At 47.4% G+C, this 17,345-nt stretch overlaps 1 protein-coding gene across 1 annotated transcript; it reads left to right on the forward strand.

The window, feature by feature from the left end:
- The first annotated feature begins 70 nt into the window (after positions 1-70).
- On the forward strand, positions 71-17,183 carry LOC308088464 (collagen alpha-2(I) chain-like). Its single transcript, XM_080432921.1, has 11 exons — positions 71-123; positions 1,032-1,085; positions 1,285-1,338; positions 1,435-1,452; positions 1,577-1,630; positions 1,914-1,976; positions 2,263-2,428; positions 3,914-4,023; positions 4,470-4,550; positions 14,261-14,443; positions 15,067-17,183. The coding sequence occupies exons 1-11, from the start codon at positions 82-84 to the stop codon at positions 15,223-15,225; spliced, it is 984 nt and encodes a 327-aa protein (XP_080289047.1). The 5' UTR covers positions 71-81; the 3' UTR covers positions 15,226-17,183.
- The last annotated feature ends 162 nt before the right edge of the window (positions 17,184-17,345 follow it).

Raw genomic sequence — 17,345 nt, forward strand, 5'->3', positions numbered from 1 at the left:
ATTCCCATTAGGCATTGATTGTAAATATATCTTGGTTATTAGAGTAATTTCTCTACTCCAAATGTGCAGGGGGAGGACGGAATGCCTGGTCTGACTGGCCCTCCTGGCGGAGAAGGGTTAAAGGTACTTCTATCACAAGTCACATCTCCAAATCAGACACATTGATCATGATTGTTCCTTTCCAATATAAGTTACTGTAAGGCTATCCATAACCACTTAAGCCATATATACTTTGTCTTATGACAAATAGTGAAAATATCAAGCTTGTAGATTTTCTCCATTTTGGACATTTTTTTTGAATTTTTTTAAAACTAGGGAATGCAAGGTGAAAGTGGTTAAATGTTTTTTGAAGAGTGATGACTAATGGGTATGTGTGGAAAGCCACCATGTTGGAGGAGTGTAAACAAAGGACACTGTGATCGTATCACCTTTTCTTCATGTTACTATTATCCCTACACTGATGAGAAGAGGGAACACGCACATTCAAACCCAACTTAGGCAGGTGCTGACCAGAATACACGACTTACAAAAGGAAGGAATCGGCTCGAGTTGAAAAGTGATCTTTAATTGCACCCACAAGTGTCTGCATGACGTATCGAGCTACATGCTCTTCATCACTATTATTGCAACATCCCACAATCACACAGAGATTAGGCATTTTCTTAATTTTGACAAAAAAATCTTGTCTGATTCCTTTTAAAGCAATTAAACTATTGGTCCATGAAGGGTTAACATTGGATAACACCTGATAACTACAGTACGCTCCATGAATTAGCTAACAGACATACAGTAAGCTCGCAGTATGATAACTCTGAGAGTAACACCTGGATTCGAACCCCGGTCTTCCGTGTGGAAAACCAAACATCTATACCGCTTATTCAAAGGAGAACCTCCCAAGGCGAATACAGTATATTAGGAGGAGTCTGGCTTCAGACTGGACTACTCTGCTACATTTGACATTCAGTGATGGTCATGAAGAACATGATGTTCTCATACTTTGCGGAGAGTCTTTGAAATATTTCCTTTTTCAGGGGATACGACGCCCTGTGGGAGAGCCAGGCAGAGCTGGACCAAAGGGAGAGCAGGTGAATAGATTTCTCGAAACAATGTCCACTTTGTTCAAATGCTTCTCTAACCACCTCTAGAAGTGTGTATCTCTTGAGTACTGTATATTTACACCTACTTTATGTTGTTGCTCAGTTATTCTAACTCCCTGGCTGGCTGTGCAGTGTGTCAATAAGGTATAAAGCGGCTTACTGATCATAGAATTGATTGTGTCCTCAGGGGGATATCGGACCACCAGGACCGTGGGGAGGTCCAGGCCTACCAGGGCTGCCTGTAAGTCTCCTCTTAGGACTGGTGCTACACATGATGACATAGAAAGCTATTGTACACTGAATCAAGCCAATAGCTGTCTTTCTTTTCTCCCCACAGGGTTTGTTTGGACAGAAGGTGAGTATCAGAGAAACTAAACTAAAATGCCTACAACTATCCTAATAACACAGAGTTTAATTAACTCTGCAGACTCGTTGCCTACTTAGTTTGTTCACTCATTAAAATAAAAATTTTTTATCAGGGTCTTAAAGGTTTTCCTGGGCAACCAGGTCATCTCGGAGAGAAAGGCTTACCTGTGAGTACTGTACAAATGTCCTCATATTTGCAATGCAGTTTTACATGAATCTTTTCAAACGCTAACCAATACATTGAAATGAGCCAGATCACTCCATTTACAATGCGGTTAATTCACAACAGTATGACACGCTGACTTGCATTGGAGTGAAATGGAAAATAAGAATGAATGAATACAAATTTGTATTACTTTTTTTGTAATTTTATATAAATTTATTTTTCTTCTGGCCTGATATCTTGGAGATTATTGTGATGACAAATGATATTGTATTTGTTTGTTTCAGGGTCCTCCTGGTCTACCTGGGCCTCGCGGGGACTCGCTGAACATCACTCTAACTCAGCTGAAGGTAAGTGTTTGTGCTAAGAAGGTGGCATGGTTGCCTTGCTATGTTGCCTTGCTGTTCTATGACTGTAAGTTCAAAGGTTCAACTTCAATTCTTAAGCAACAGGCATGTCCATCAACAGCTATGTGTCCTTGAGCAAGACACATAACCTCTACATTCTGACTCATTTTTTGAAAATTGCAAAAAAGGAAAGAATGAAAACCCACACGGCCACCTCAAATGTGTTTTAGATTACCGGTAGGCTGTAGGGAAATAATCGTTCTAAATTATTTTTCATCTGTTTTCTAAGGACTTGATGTATATGGCAGACAAGCCTAATTACTTCTTGGTCCAAACTCTACTGGACTCCCTCCAGAGAGACCTGCGCTGGTTCCTGGATCCACCAGATGGCACCAAGGAACACCCAGCCACCACCTGCCTGGAACTCTGGCTAGCACACCCCAACTCCCCTAATGGTTAGAATATCACAGATCATAGTTGCATTCTGTACAGGCGTTTTTAGCCCCACTGGCGGTGGGGCTCTAAGGATGGCTGTCTGTTCACCACTTTGGTCACAAACATTATCTCAAAAACTACTGGCTTGGTTGCCATGGAATTTGATGTGCACCATGGGATTAACCCTACTCATTTTTTGTGAGCTTAGAATCACCCTTAGGCCAACATTTCCCCTTGCACACAAAATATCACAAAATCTAGAAAAAGTGGCACTAACAATAATCTTACATTTGTATCTCCACTAGTGCAAGTGCAGGGCTGTAAGGATGTCAATGTCTATCGATTCAAAGGGTGCAGCTAGCAGGACATTTTGTGGGTGTTTGTAAGTAAGCCACTAGCTGCTTGTGGGTGTTGCTTACTTAGTTTTGAGGAATTGGAGTGTTGAAGAATAATGGCAGCTTTTTTGGAAGCACTCTATAATTCACCTACAGTATATGCTGTAATACAACAACAAAACAAATCTGATTGCATTATAGACATCAATGATTAATTTCACATCTACAGCAGCTATTTTTATAGTTTGTTAAAATATTTGGGATATTCCATGCAGTATCAGGGAGCGCATCATTTTGATAGTAGTTACATATTACATGTATACCCTATGTATACATGCATATGTTCTATTTCACCTACTGTATGAATAAACACAATTTACTTTTTGTGAAAGTGACGTTTCCCGTAATAATATTTTCACCACTGTGTGCATTTGACATACAGTTCTGTAACGTCTATATTTTAGGTTATATGTACATAGTCTTTGCTATATTAATCGTGGAGATGTATGTTTGTATTTTCTAAAGACAGTTTAATTAATAAGTCGTGCTCCAGTGTGAGCTCCAGGACAGCAGAGCTCACAGGTGGATAGGATAAGTGCCGACATTCAGTATCCGTCTCTGGTGGTTCTAATAGGTGAACACATAATATTATCTGCCCTATGATTAGAACTCTGTTGCTGCTCATTTGCAAAAAATGATACTTTTCGCAACTTGTTTTTGTTGCGGATATAGCCTAGGACAGATAGTGTAAGTACTTTGACACAGAGGCCATGGGGCCGGCATGGGAGGAAATGGTAGGTTTCCTTTGTGGTCTATGATAAATAGAAGAGGATATGTCACCATTTACACATAACTAGTAATATTGGGATATGGAACATGCACAGTTAATAGTGGTCTGCTGTTCGTAGATGATGAGTGCAATCAGGCTTTGGTGACACTGCCTTTTCTTTTCTAGATGTGACTTGTTTATGGCAGGAAGTGGTATACTGAATGTTGCTTCAAATACAGGCCTCTCTGTTCTGCTCTGAGAACGATGGTCGGCTCCACTCACCCTCTCCCTTTTTCACAACATAATATGGCACTGTAGAAATGTCAAATATTTATATTATCCTCCAGAATGTATCAGCTAAGTAGACAATCCGGTTCCTGACTGTTTTCTTTTGTTTTTAGGGAGGTATTACATTGATCCTAACCAGGGTAGCCAAGCAGATGCCCTTCTGGTTTACTGTGACTTCACAGAAGCACAACCTAAGACCTGCCTATCTCCACACCAGCCTCAGGTATTCCCATGCAGATATCAGCAAATATACGCACAGAATTTTGACCAATATAATTCTTAGTATTTTGTTGCAACTTGAGATAATATTGTATTATTGTATTGTACTGTCTTGCCTTGACTGCGATGACTACAATTACATGGCTTTGTTGACACTACTCTATTCTGATAGGTCATTCAAGGAATTCCACCTGTTATTTCTGAATAACAGAACATTGTTCTGCCACTTTTTACATTGCTATGCAAAATGAAAAATGAAACCATTGTCATGCAAAATGATTGATAGCCCTATAATAAGCAGGATCATGTACAATGAGCAGGTTATTGTTGGAAAATAAACCCCTTCAGGAGGCAGTCAGGGTTAATTTGAATAAACCACAGTGGTTATTTTATAATAATGACCGGCTCACTGTACAATGATCTCTTACCTGGATAATAACAAAATTACAGGTTCCAGTAAAACCTTGGCTGAAGGACTCTGGCACCAACAACACATTTCATTGGCTGAGTACAGTTGAAGAGGGCTTCCAGGTAAGTGTCAGAGCAAAACACAGCTCTGTTTTTGTCCAGGAGTTTTTTTCCCATTCTTTTTTATTTCCTGTTTCACATACATCATTGTCCAGCTCAGGGGTGGACTGGCCATTTGGCGTACCGGGCAAATGCCCGGTGGGCCGCGGGCCAGTGGGCCGCTGGGCCACCCAAAATTTTTTTTTTTAAATCAAATATTTTCGCTCCCATTTTAGGATTATTACGGTCATTTCAGGGTCGCGTGGTCCAATTATTAGTTACATTAATGTTTGGGCTGGGATGCTTTCCAGCAGGGGCCTCAGTGCGGCTGCAGAGTTCATGTGCAAGGCTGAAACAGTGAAACGCACCCCCCCCCCCCCCCCCCCCCCCCCCGTTGACAAAACGGTCCGGGGGGTGGTGGGCCGGTCCGGACCAAAATGCCAGGGCTGAATTTTGGTCCCAGTCCGGCCCTGGTCCAGCTTGTTTGCAGTCTTTCTGTAATTTGCATTACTTCTACATAGTGGTGGGTGTTGTACAGTAGGTACTGTTTCCATTGGTGTGCTGCCCTGTGTCTTTCCTGAGTATAAAAAGTGGTGTAAAGTAACTCGGTACATTTACTCAAGTACTGTACTTGAGAACAATTTTGAGGTATTTTTTACTTTACTGGAGTATTTCCAATTTTCAGTACTTTTACTTCTACTCCACTACATGTCAGAGGCAAATATTGTACTTTTACTCCACTACATTTATTTGAAAACTAGGGGTTACGTATGTAACCCCAGTTTTATTAGTACCGTAAGCAGTATGCTTACTATGGGATATCATCGCCCCCTGGCGATGCGCAGAGCACAACACGCTCCCGGTTACAATTCCTATTGGATAGGGTCATGTTACGCGGCACCGGTAACCCGGAAGGGTATAAATACCCTCGCGTCACTTGGGCACTCCCTCTAAAAACCTTCACTCTGCACGCCACAACGCGCACAGAAGGGGTTTTACGTAAGCATACTGCTTACGGTACTAATAAAACTGGGGTTACATACGTAACCCCTAGTTATTATAGCGTACCTTTCAGCAGTATGCTTACTATGGGACACATACACGCCCCCTGGGGGAGCCCCAGTCCACAACCCTACCCATCCGCTCGCCCAAGGCCTCAGGTCTCGACCTTGGCAAGACCATGGCCCCCAGGCGCCCTTGACCCCTCGGGTCAGGACGCGGAAAGGATTAAAAGGCAAGGCCCTGACAGACCAAAGTCCTGTCTCATGAAACTAGGAAGGTTAGACCCCAGTCCACCCACTAGTAACAAGAGAAACCAGGGCCTCCTCTCCCCAGGACCTAGCCTAGCCGGTCCAGGGGAGGCTGAAGAAGCCGCTTAAGCGGGGAGAAAGCATGCCCCTAGGCACGCTCTGCATTCCCCTGGCTTGAACCAGCCGCTACACCCAAGACTGTGTGCGCCATCTCAGATGCCGCCACGTCAAGGCTGTAAAAGGCCGCAAATGTCGAAGGAGACGACCAGTTCGCCGCCGTAAAGGGCCCAAGATGCGGCAACACCCCGAGTAGAGTGGGCCCTCAGTCCCACCGGGACGACAGACCCACCACTCTCATAGGCCAACCGAATCGCTTCCACGATCCATTTGGACTAGGCATGTAACGATTTATCGTATATCGATTTAAATCGATTCAAAGTGGTGACGATTTAAATCGATGCAATAAAATATGACATCGCGATGCAACCAGCAGAGGGCGCAATCGAGTCAGACTCAATTCCTTGTTATCCGCCTACTATTTTGTCCCCTCAGGGCCACCATAGCTTTCTCCGTCGGTCTCTTCTTCACTCACTCAACGGCAGGCTATGAACGGCAGAGAGGGGTTCACGTCCTCTCAGGCTATGAAATCTAAACAACTAGGCGATCGCACTGCATAAAGAGGGAAATGTGCGTCGCATGTAAACATGTTTATTTGATTGATGAAAAGCCCAAACTATACCGTTTACCCCCTCCCCCATCTGACAATATTGTTAGCTGTTGTTAGCCTGTCTGATTTAAACTCTGTAGGAAACATACAACTGATAGGCTTCTAATGAAAACGGCTAATTCTGGAGCGCCTCGGTGCGGCTGCCGCTGCAGAGTACAATGAATAATAATCTATATGAATAATAATAATTTAACAATTGTATCAGACTGCTGACAACGTCGAACTCCTTTCAACACTGTCTTTCAGATATATAGCGAATTTCATTGATACTACTAATCAATGAATGATTATCTAATCTCATTTGGAGCAGTTTAAAACAGTTTCCCTTATTACATAAATGTGTTGTTAAATACAGAATGCTGAGAATGTAGCATAGATTAAAAATAACTTGTAAATCCCAAGGCAAAGCCTTAGTTTGTTTATTTGAAGAGGTTTTCTTTATCATTTATTTCATCTGGGATATATGTTTCAAAATGCATTTATTTATTTAGGTTTATTATTTATAGACTTATATATTTAAAGTTATTATTTTACAAATAACATGTCTTAATGTGTCAGTTAATGCATGTACCTCATGAATAAAAAGGCTTTATTTAATTTCATATATTAAAAAGAGGATAAGAGAAAATATAGTTTTTAAAACATACATGATTTTTGTAAAATAAATAATCAAGGTTTTTCAGTAATTTTTCTGGAAAATAAATGTGCTAAGAAAATCGTGAGAAAATCGTGAGAAATCGTATCGTGAACCTCGAATCGTGATTCGAATCGTATCGTGAGTTGAGTGAATCGTTACATGCCTAATTTGGACAGAGTCGGTTTAGCCACCGCCTTCCTCTGACCCCTCTTACCGGACAGAGACAGTGCAACCGCTTATCCTCCGCCGAAGTGAACGGCGGTGGATGGAAAGCCCCTAGTTCCACCGGGGCCCTAGCTACCACGCCGGTTTTAGACACAAACGTCAAGTTGGGTTTCAGCAAAACCCTCTTGCCGTCGTCTGAGAACCACATGCAGTCCTGGCTCAGCGAGAGCGCCTGCATGTCACCGACACGTTTAGCCGTACATAGGGCCACCAGGAGCACCGTCTTGAGACTCATGATCCTCAGGTCCACGGTTTCAAAAGGCTCAAAAGGGGGCCGGCACAGTGCCTCCAGCACCACTGCCAGGTCCCACTTCGGGAACAAAGGTCTGTTGACCGGCCTAGCCCGCTTAGCACCGGCCATAAACCGTTGCACTAGCGAGTGCTGGCCCACCGACTTGCCCTCGAACCCATCGTGGCAAGCGGAAATGGCCACCAGGTACACCTTCATGGTAGAGAAAGACAAATCCTGGTCCAACCTGTCCTGTAGGTAAACCAGGATGCTCCTCACAGGAGCCTGGAAAGCCACCACCGAAGGTGACTGATCCAGGCACCAGGACTCAAACATGTTCCACCTGATGTCGTACTGACGCCTGGTAGAATCTGCTCTAGCCCCCTGTATGGTGGCCACCACGTTAGGGGGCAGTCCCTGCGAGTTCAGACTCGTCCTTTCACGGGGTAGACCCATAGGTCTAGCCCCTGGAGGTCCTCGTGAAAAACCTTGTTCCCTCCCTGTCTCAGAAGGTCTCTGAACAGAGGGAGAGGCCACGGCTCGGCGTAGAGGAGAGGAGAGATATCCGTCCTCCACGTGCCCCATGCTGGCACCACCAGCAGAACTGTCCCGCCCTGGGTTCTGATCTTCTCCAACGTCGGAGGGATCAGTTCCAGGGGCGGGAAGGCATATAGTAGTCCGCTCGGCCACCTGTGGGCCAGAGTGTCTACTCCCAAGGACAGGTCCCTGTCCCTCACCGAGAAGAACCGTGAGCATTTCGCGTTCTCTCTGGATGCAAACAAGTCGACCTGAGCCCGGCCAACCGGGCCCAGATCAGGTCCACAGCCTCCGGGCAAAGCGACCATTCTCCGTAACGGAGCCCCCCTCTGGACAGCAGGTCCGCCCCGCTGTTCAGGAGGCCCGGCACATGGGTGGCGCGTAGCGACGCCAAGCGTTGCACGCTCCAGAGCGTCAGCTCGCGCGCTAGTTTGTCCAACACAAGGGAACCCAAGCCTCCTTGTTTGTTGACATAACCCATCGTTGTGGTATTGTCCGTTCTGACCTGGACATGACACCCCACAATGCGGCTCTCGAAGTGCTTGAGAGCGAAGAAGACCGCCAACAGCTCCAGGTAGTTTATGTGGGCCTCCCTCAGTTCAGAGTCCCACATCCCCCTGGCTGAGTAGCCTTCATGGACAGCCTGAGAGGCTGGCGTCCGTTGTAATCACCTTCTGTGACACTACTGCGCCTATCTTGACCCCTTCGGACAAGAAGGTCGCGTGTGTCCACGGCTCGAGTGACACCACACACCGTGGTGAGACTACCACTTTCCGAGAGCCCATGGAGTGCGGGATCCCCAGAGCCCGCATCCATCTCTGAAAAGGTCTCGCGTAGAATCTGCCCAACCGGATCAGGTGTATGGCCGAGGCCATGAGACCCGCAGCCTGCATGCACGTTCTGTACGTGACCCGACGCCCCAGGCGTAAGGAGCGTACACATGCCAGAAAGCCGGCTGTCCTGTCCTGAGACAGGCGCGCCACCATCGTGGTCGAATCCAGTGAGATTCCCACGAACGTGGTTTGTTGGGACGGAATCAAAACGCTCTTCCGAGCGTTGATTGTGAACCCCAGGGACTGTAGGTGTGCAATGGCCAACGCTGTGTGCCGTGCCACCTCTTCCCTCGAGTCCGCTGCCAGCAGCCAGTCGTCTATGTACGTCGCCAGACGAAGACCCTGCTGCCGCAGCGGAGCTATCGCCGCCTCCGTGCATTTCACGAAAACCCGGGGGCTCAGTGACATGCCAAACGGTAGCACTGTGTACTCGTACACTTTGCCTTCGTATTCCGAATAATAACCCAGCGGGTTCTGATCCGGGGATAATTCTCTGATCGCACCCTTGCTCAGTAGAGACAAAACCTCCTCCCTCAGCGTTATGGCCGCTTGGCCTGACGCACGAAAGAACACCACTTTGGTTGTTAACGGAGGTTTCGCAGAGAATTGCAACCTGTAGCCTTTCAGCACAAAGCACTCTGAACCGTATTCATTGTCTTTAGCGTCTCTTTTTGTCTCTGTGCCCCTGTGGAGCCATCCTCGACTCTGTCCATGGGGGCAAGATGAGCGCCAGTTCTTTTTCCCAAGTGGGAAGCTGACCCCGCATGATACCGGCCAAGTGGCCGTGACGGGGTAATCAGCTGTGGGCCCGGTGGAACCGGGCAAGGACTGTCACTTACCCTTCCCCCTTCGGCTCTAGCCCCTGGAGGTCCTCGTGAAAAACCTTGTTCCCTCCCTGTCTCAGAAGGTCTCTGAACAGAGGGAGAGGCCACGGCTCGGCGTAGAGGAGAGGAGAGATATCCGTCCTCCACGTGCCCCATGCTGGCACCACCAGCAGAACTGTCCCGCCCTGGGTTCTGATCTTCTCCAACGTCGGAGGGATCAGTTCCAGGGGCGGGAAGGCATATAGTAGTCCGCTCGGCCACCTGTGGGCCAGAGTGTCTACTCCCAAGGACAGGTCCCTGTCCCTCACCGAGAAGAACCGTGAGCATTTCGCGTTCTCTCTGGATGCAAACAAGTCGACCTGAGCCCGGCCAACCGGGCCCAGATCAGGTCCACAGCCTCCGGGCAAAGCGACCATTCTCCGTAACGGAGCCCCCCTCTGGACAGCAGGTCCGCCCCGCTGTTCAGGAGGCCCGGCACATGGGTGGCGCGTAGCGACGCCAAGCGTTGCACGCTCCAGAGCGTCAGCTCGCGCGCTAGTTTGTCCAACACAAGGGAACCCAAGCCTCCTTGTTTGTTGACATAACCCATCGTTGTGGTATTGTCCGTTCTGACCTGGACATGACACCCCACAATGCGGCTCTCGAAGTGCTTGAGAGCGAAGAAGACCGCCAACAGCTCCAGGTAGTTTATGTGGGCCTCCCTCAGTTCAGAGTCCCACATCCCCCTGGCTGAGTAGCCTTCGTGGACAGCCTGAGAGGCTGGCGTCCGTGGTAATCACCTTCTGTGACACTACTGCGCCTATCTTGACCCCTTCGGACAAGAAGGTCGCGTGTGTCCACGGCTCGAGTGACACCACACACCGTGGTGAGACTACCACTTTCCGAGAGCCCATGGAGTGCGGGATCCCCAGAGCCCGCATCCATCTCTGAAAAGGTCTCGCGTAGAATCTGCCCAACCGGATCAGGTGTATGGCCGAGGCCATGAGACCCGCAGCCTGCATGCACGTTCTGTACGTGACCCGACGCCCCAGGCGTAAGGAGCGTACACATGCCAGAAAGCCGGCTGTCCTGTCCTGAGACAGGCGCGCCACCATCGTGGTCGAATCCAGTGAGATTCCCACGAACGTGGTTTGTTGGGACGGAATCAAAACGCTCTTCCGAGCGTTGATTGTGAACCCCAGGGACTGTAGGTGCGCAATGGCCAACGCTGTGTGCCGTGCCACCTCTTCCCTCGAGTCCGCTGCCAGCAGCCAGTCGTCTATGTACGTCGCCAGACGAAGACCCTGCTGCCGCAGCGGAGCTATCGCCGCCTCCGTGCATTTCACGAAAACCCGGGGGCTCAGTGACATGCCAAACGGTAGCACTGTGTACTCGTACACTTTGCCTTCGTATTCCGAATAATAACCCAGCGGGTTCTGATCCGGGGATAATTCTCTGATCGCACCCTTGCTCAGTAGAGACAAAACCTCCTCCCTCAGCGTTATGGCCGCTTGGCCTGACGCACGAAAGAACACCACTTTGGTTGTTAACGGAGGTTTCGCCGAGAATTGCAACCTGTAGCCTTTCAGCACGGTGCAAAGCACCCAAGGATTTGGTTTGCAAGCTTTCCATTGAGAAAAGCATCGAGCCAGAGGATTCGAGGGGTTGGTGGGGGCTGCTGACATCACCTGCTCCGTGGAGCTCGTGCCCGTTCCCATGGGAACCCGAGACGCCTTCGGACTGATCGCAACGATCATCGAGGAGGCGTCCACGAGGGGCAGCAGCGGTAGCGTCTGTCTGTTCACCGGAAGTGGGGAAGGCCCGTGACGCAGCACGGGAGTCTTGCCCAACGTCGACATCCGCCCTGTAGCATTGCTCGTTAGCACTAGCTGGGCTAATGGCGACACCGTCCTGGAGTGCGAGCCCGTTCCCATGGGAACCGGGGACGCCGTCGCTCCAAATGACGTAACATCGGAACCCCTCCGCGGTGTTGTAGTTACCCGGAACGAAACTCACTCCGCACCTGGGAAGTGTCGATGGTGTAACACCGGGGCTCTCTGATGTGACGACGTCCGCCTTACCTCGTCCGCCATCTTGGGTAGGTCGAGGGAGGCGGCCATCTTGCGTGGTGACGTTACCCGGAACGAAACATTCGTTCCCCCAGGGGAGTTTCGCCGGTGTAACACTGGGGCTTTCTGTGACGTAAACTTCCGCCCCTCCTCCACCATGTTGGGGAGGGTGAGGGAGGCGGCCATCTTGCCCTTCCACCGTTCCACAGTGGTGCTTTGCAGCCATCTGCCGGACGGAAGAAGGAACTGCTGTGTCGCAGTTAGAATATTTTCGTTTACAGAAAGCCCCTGTTTTACACAATGCATTTGAGACATTTGATTCATAGCAATTGGTTTCTCTACCTGCATTTGATTCATCTTGTTCATTACATGCACAGGATCTGTCCCTACAGTGTTTGGAATGTCGTCCTTTCTCTTTAGGGGACATAACGAACACTGAGGGCTCATGGAATACATTTGAGGACAGTGTATTTGGCAATAGATTTATTCCACACACATGAGGCGCATTTTGTACACACATAGTCGGGACACAAAGCACTCTGAACCGTATTCATTGTCTTTAGCGTCTCTTTTTGTCTCTGTGCCCCTGTGGAGCCATCCTCGACTCTGTCCATGGGGGCAAGATGAGCGCCAGTTCTTTTTCCCAAGTGGGAAGCTGACCCCGCATGATACCGGCCAAGTGGCCGTGACGGGGTAATCAGCTGTGGGCCCGGTGGAACCGGGCAAGGACTGTCACTTACCCTTCCCCCTTCGGCTAGCCCCGCTGTCCTTGCGTTGAGGCTTGGGCGAAGGGGGGGGTGGAGGAGCTTGTTTCTCGTCTTTGCGCCTGACTCCCTACTCCCCAACCTTCGGGACGCTCCCAGGAGCTGGTTCTGGTGGAGGAGGACCTGGACGCACCTCGCTTGCGTCCAGCAGCGCGAGTCCCACCTGCAGGGGGCGGTGGAGGAGAGAAGGCCTGCAGCCGTCTCGTCCATCTGCTTCTCCGCTGCCTTGGTCCTGATGATCAGGTCGGCGGCGGTGTCGAACAGATTGTCCGCTGTGAGTGGAAGACTCATTAGACCTGTAGTCAGTATACTCTTACATCCAGTAGCGAGGTCGAGCCATTTGACCCTCTCCAGGTCCGCGGTGAGGGCCATGGCCCTGCCCGTCCACAGTAGTCCGTTGCATGTACAGAAGAAAGTGAGCTGGACCAGCCTCGCGAGCTCCACTGCATCAGCGACGAACTCGGTGTGGACGTCCTTCGCAGGTTTCTCCTCTACCAGGGGCCTCGTCATCAACTCTTGAAGTTTTACGGCGGCCGAGCCCTGGAGGAGTGACACCACATTCAAGGCCTTTGTAGCCGATGCTGAGGCCTTGTAGAGTGTGTCACGGTGCTGCCTCTCTTGCTGTGGTCAGCAAAGACAGGCCTCACCCCCAAACCTGTTTTCACCGAGCCCGGCTTCGCCTTCTCGATGGTGGAGGCCAGGGTCGAGTCCATGGGTGGGAGGCCAGCGACCCCCAGGTCTGCACCGGTGAGAATGTCCACTACAAAGCCTAGCTTTTCGGGTTCTCTTCTCCCCGCCGCCCACGAGTACTGCACTGCATCTCTTGACGCCACCGGCCTCGGGGAGCAGCTTGGACTCTGTCTGTCGGGGGAGGAGGGGTGTCAGACCTTCGAACCCCGGGATGGGGACCCCGATGGATAGCTTGGCCGGCTCCATGGAACAGAGAACCAGAGAACAATAGGCCACCTAGCCTAGCCGTTAGCTTCACGGCCTAGCCAACTAACACGGCGGCTAGGCTCACGCCTCGTGGCGAGAAAACAGAGAGGATAGGAAATTTTCAAAGAAATAAAGCTGAGTGTAACCAGGAGCGTTGAAAACTGAAACTTTTACACAAAGCGCCCGTAGAGTAGCACTGGGTGCCCTCACTATGGGTTTTGTTGGATTTGATAGTTTCTCCGTTGTTTTTTGCTGTGCTGCTTCAGGCTCCGTGCGCGTTCGCGTTGGCAGAGTGAAGGAAGAGGGAGTGTCCAAGTGACGCGAGGGTATTTATACCCTTCCGGGTTACCGGGGTCGCGTAACATGACCCTATCCAATAGGAATTGTAACCGGGAGCTCATGTGTTGTGCTCTGCGCATCGCCAGTGGGCGATGATATCCCATAGTAAGCATACTGCTGAAAGGTACGCTATAATAACTTTAGTTACTCGTTACTTTGTAGATTTGGATTATTATTACAAAACATGCATTACTCACTTCAGCCCTATATACATTTTGGCCATTTGAAAATAGCCGATCTACAAGCTCACAATGCGTTGCATTTTGAGCTTGTAGATCTGCAACCTATGGCTTGTAAATCTGCAACTATGGCAATGACTCAATAAAGTAAGCGATGTGGCAATGACTCATCGATTCTGAATTCTCCTTATCCAACTCCCAATCAGTTTGAGTATGTAGGAGCAGATGTGGTGCAGATGAGGTTCTTGAGGCTGAACAGCAGATCCTCCATCCAGAACATCACCTACTCTTGCCAGCCCGGAAGCCGACAGAGCCTCAGGGAGAGAGAAGTCAAGTTCATGGCTGATACACGGAGACAGAGTTACTTGGGAACGTTGCGAGACTGTGTGGTAAGTGACACCAGTGGAGCTGTCGGTAGGGATGAAGTCCGTAATGGATACGAAATGATGTTTCCCAAAACAAACAGGAAGAAAAATGAACTAATGACAAGGGCAAGTACTGAGCGGAAAGGGTGTGACAATGGCTAGAGATATCGTTGCTGTCGGGCAGAAAACTCATATAATTCTCAATATTTCAACTTTTTATGCTTTTTTTGTAAATGAATGCCCTACTTCACCAAACTGCAGTGTCACACAAAAGTTGAAAAAATAGCTGATCTACAAGCTCACAATGCGTCGCATCGCAACGTGTTGTAAACTTGTAGATCGACTATTTTTGCTAATTGAAAACTTTTTTGTCCATTTTCGGAAAAGTAACAGTTTTGGACATACAAGCTTTCCACCTGACAGTGACGATATATTGTTTCAGCATTGTATCTTTCTCATTGTGTTTCAAGATAACATCAGAGAGGCAGTTACTATGGCAACATGTAACCTTTGCTGGGTGTTTTAATTGTTGTGTATATTTGCATTGACCTGAGCAAAAAAAAATCCTTTGTGGATAATAAAACATCTAATGGCATTTTATTTTTATTTTTTTGCAAATTCCAATATTGTACCCTTTTCCTCCACAGCCCACCACAGACAAGCTGGAATCTGGACCTCGGGAATCCGTCTTTCAGTTTGAGAGTGAAGACCTCTCCCTTTTACCCCTCAGGGACCTAGCCGTGTTTGGCAACCATGAACTTGCACAGGAGTTTGGCTTCACAATAGGGCCCGTATGCTTCAGCTAGGTGAGAGGGGGACCACCAGAGACTCTCAGGAAAGACCCCATGGGCATGGCACTGCTTTCAATGAAGGAGTGTCAAGGAGCCTAAAGATCCTCCAAGAGAAAGTGTATATTTCTCTTTTCATAAAGATTCACAATTTTTGATACAGACTGTTTTGAGTGTCCACCTTTTAGACCAAGGATATTTTGGAACGTGACGTTCTTGAGATAAATTAACTTGTGTACATTTTGTTTACATGTATTTGTATTGTTGAAACCGGTGCTTATTTATGTAATTAGTTGTACCTACATGTTTCATTTCAGGCATTTAAAAAAAACAACAACATTTATTCAGGTTTGTCTTGAACCATATCACTGTGGAAAAGTGTCAGTCTGTTGTATAGCTCAGCAATGTGTCCACATTGGAGACATAGTAGCTGAAGCCTGATTACACTTGGTTGTGCACCATGTCACGCTCACGCACCGAAAATAGCTGATCTACAAGCGAGCGACACCAGCGTGCAACTGAGTATAAATCAGGCTTAATACCTATCCACTGTTCAGTCCACCTCGCTGCCTCCAAGGACACTGCTACAAATTCTGGAACCATGTCAAGATGTGTCACTGGGCACACCCACAATGTTATCCAGTTTAGTACCTCACCTGATTCTTCTGAAGTTACAACGTGTCGCAGTGCGACTCATTGTGAGCTTGTAGATCTGCTATTCTTTCGTGACACCGTTGTACGACTACAGGCTTAAGTGGTTAATGAGACTAATCTTTTGCCATCAATTCATTGACATACAAAATAAAAAAATGAAATTGTAAAAAAATAAAATAACACGCTTCTAGATTATTCGATTATTTGAAAAAGTAATCAATATAATAATCGCTTTGCTATGGAAATAATCAATAGTTGCAGCCCTACTCAATTACATTTTTCACTTTGGTCTCATCCAGAGCACTTACCGTACATCAATTGTGCAATTTTGGGACACCCTTGGCAAAGATGGATTTCGTTTTCGAAAGGAAAGAGGAAAGCAGGTAACTGTTCCACAAATACATATTAAGCCCTGAGCTCACACTTGCTTTCCCGAGCAGCCTACATTGAGGCCAAAATCTAGATCACTGAGATTACGAGTAACCAAAAGTTATGGATACAAAGGGCTCCCCCGTTTCCCTAAATAGCGAGCAGTGCTTATTGAAGACCTCACTGTGCAACACAACCTCAACAAGAAGCATAAGATCAGAACTAAACGCCAGGTATTATACCTGCAGAAAATAACTATCCTACATTACATGCCTGTTAGAAACCAACAGTTTGAATTTCTTCATTTGTAACATGTGTCCACCATGACCTAATGTAAATATACATGAGATGACAGCTGTTGTAGATATCTTTTGTTGATTTTGTGTTTGCATTGCATGTAAGCTTTAACAATAATGTTTTGACAGCTATCTGGTAAAACCTCATTATTAGATTGAGGCTATCCAACAGATGTTTCCAATTGGATTAGGCTATTTTGCCTAGAGTTTTCCTTAGCTTTCCTGATAAAAGGGGTGTAACTAAGTGAAATGATTTGTTAAAATAAGTGTTAAATAGCTCTATATTCTGATAGTTATAGAGTGTGTGTTCAGTAATCAATCGGCAATCAGGAGGGAGAACTCATACAGGATAAGTGAAATTGGATGTTATGAAATACAACAAAAACAAAAAAGAGCTGCAGACAAAATTGGAACTGGAACACTACTGATAAGACTGTCCTCTCTCCTGATAAAATTGGTGACCCACCTGAACATTTATTTTCCAGGGAGACTCCTGAACAAAGATGCAAAATGACTATCAGAATATAGAGCTTTAACTTTTTTACAAAAAACTAGTTTTATCCCAAAATATCACTTACAACACCTTAAGTATTTGTTTTTTAATGGTGTGAATTTCTGTTTTGAGTCCAAGTTGTGTATTTTACTCTTTTACTTGACAAGATGCTCCTTTCTCTCAGTGTTTTGTATTTTCCTGCTGATGCTGCACAAGAATTGATCAATAAATGAAGGGACTGTACATTAAATTATGACTCCAGCTCTTTAGCATGGCACACTGTCAGGGTGTTATATATTTTGATTTCCACTGTAGAAATCCATCAA

The sequence above is a fragment of the Gymnoscopelus braueri genome (genome assembly GCF_963280865.1).
Source record: "Gymnoscopelus braueri genome assembly, chromosome: 7".
Taxonomy (NCBI): domain Eukaryota; kingdom Metazoa; phylum Chordata; class Actinopteri; order Myctophiformes; family Myctophidae; genus Gymnoscopelus; species Gymnoscopelus braueri.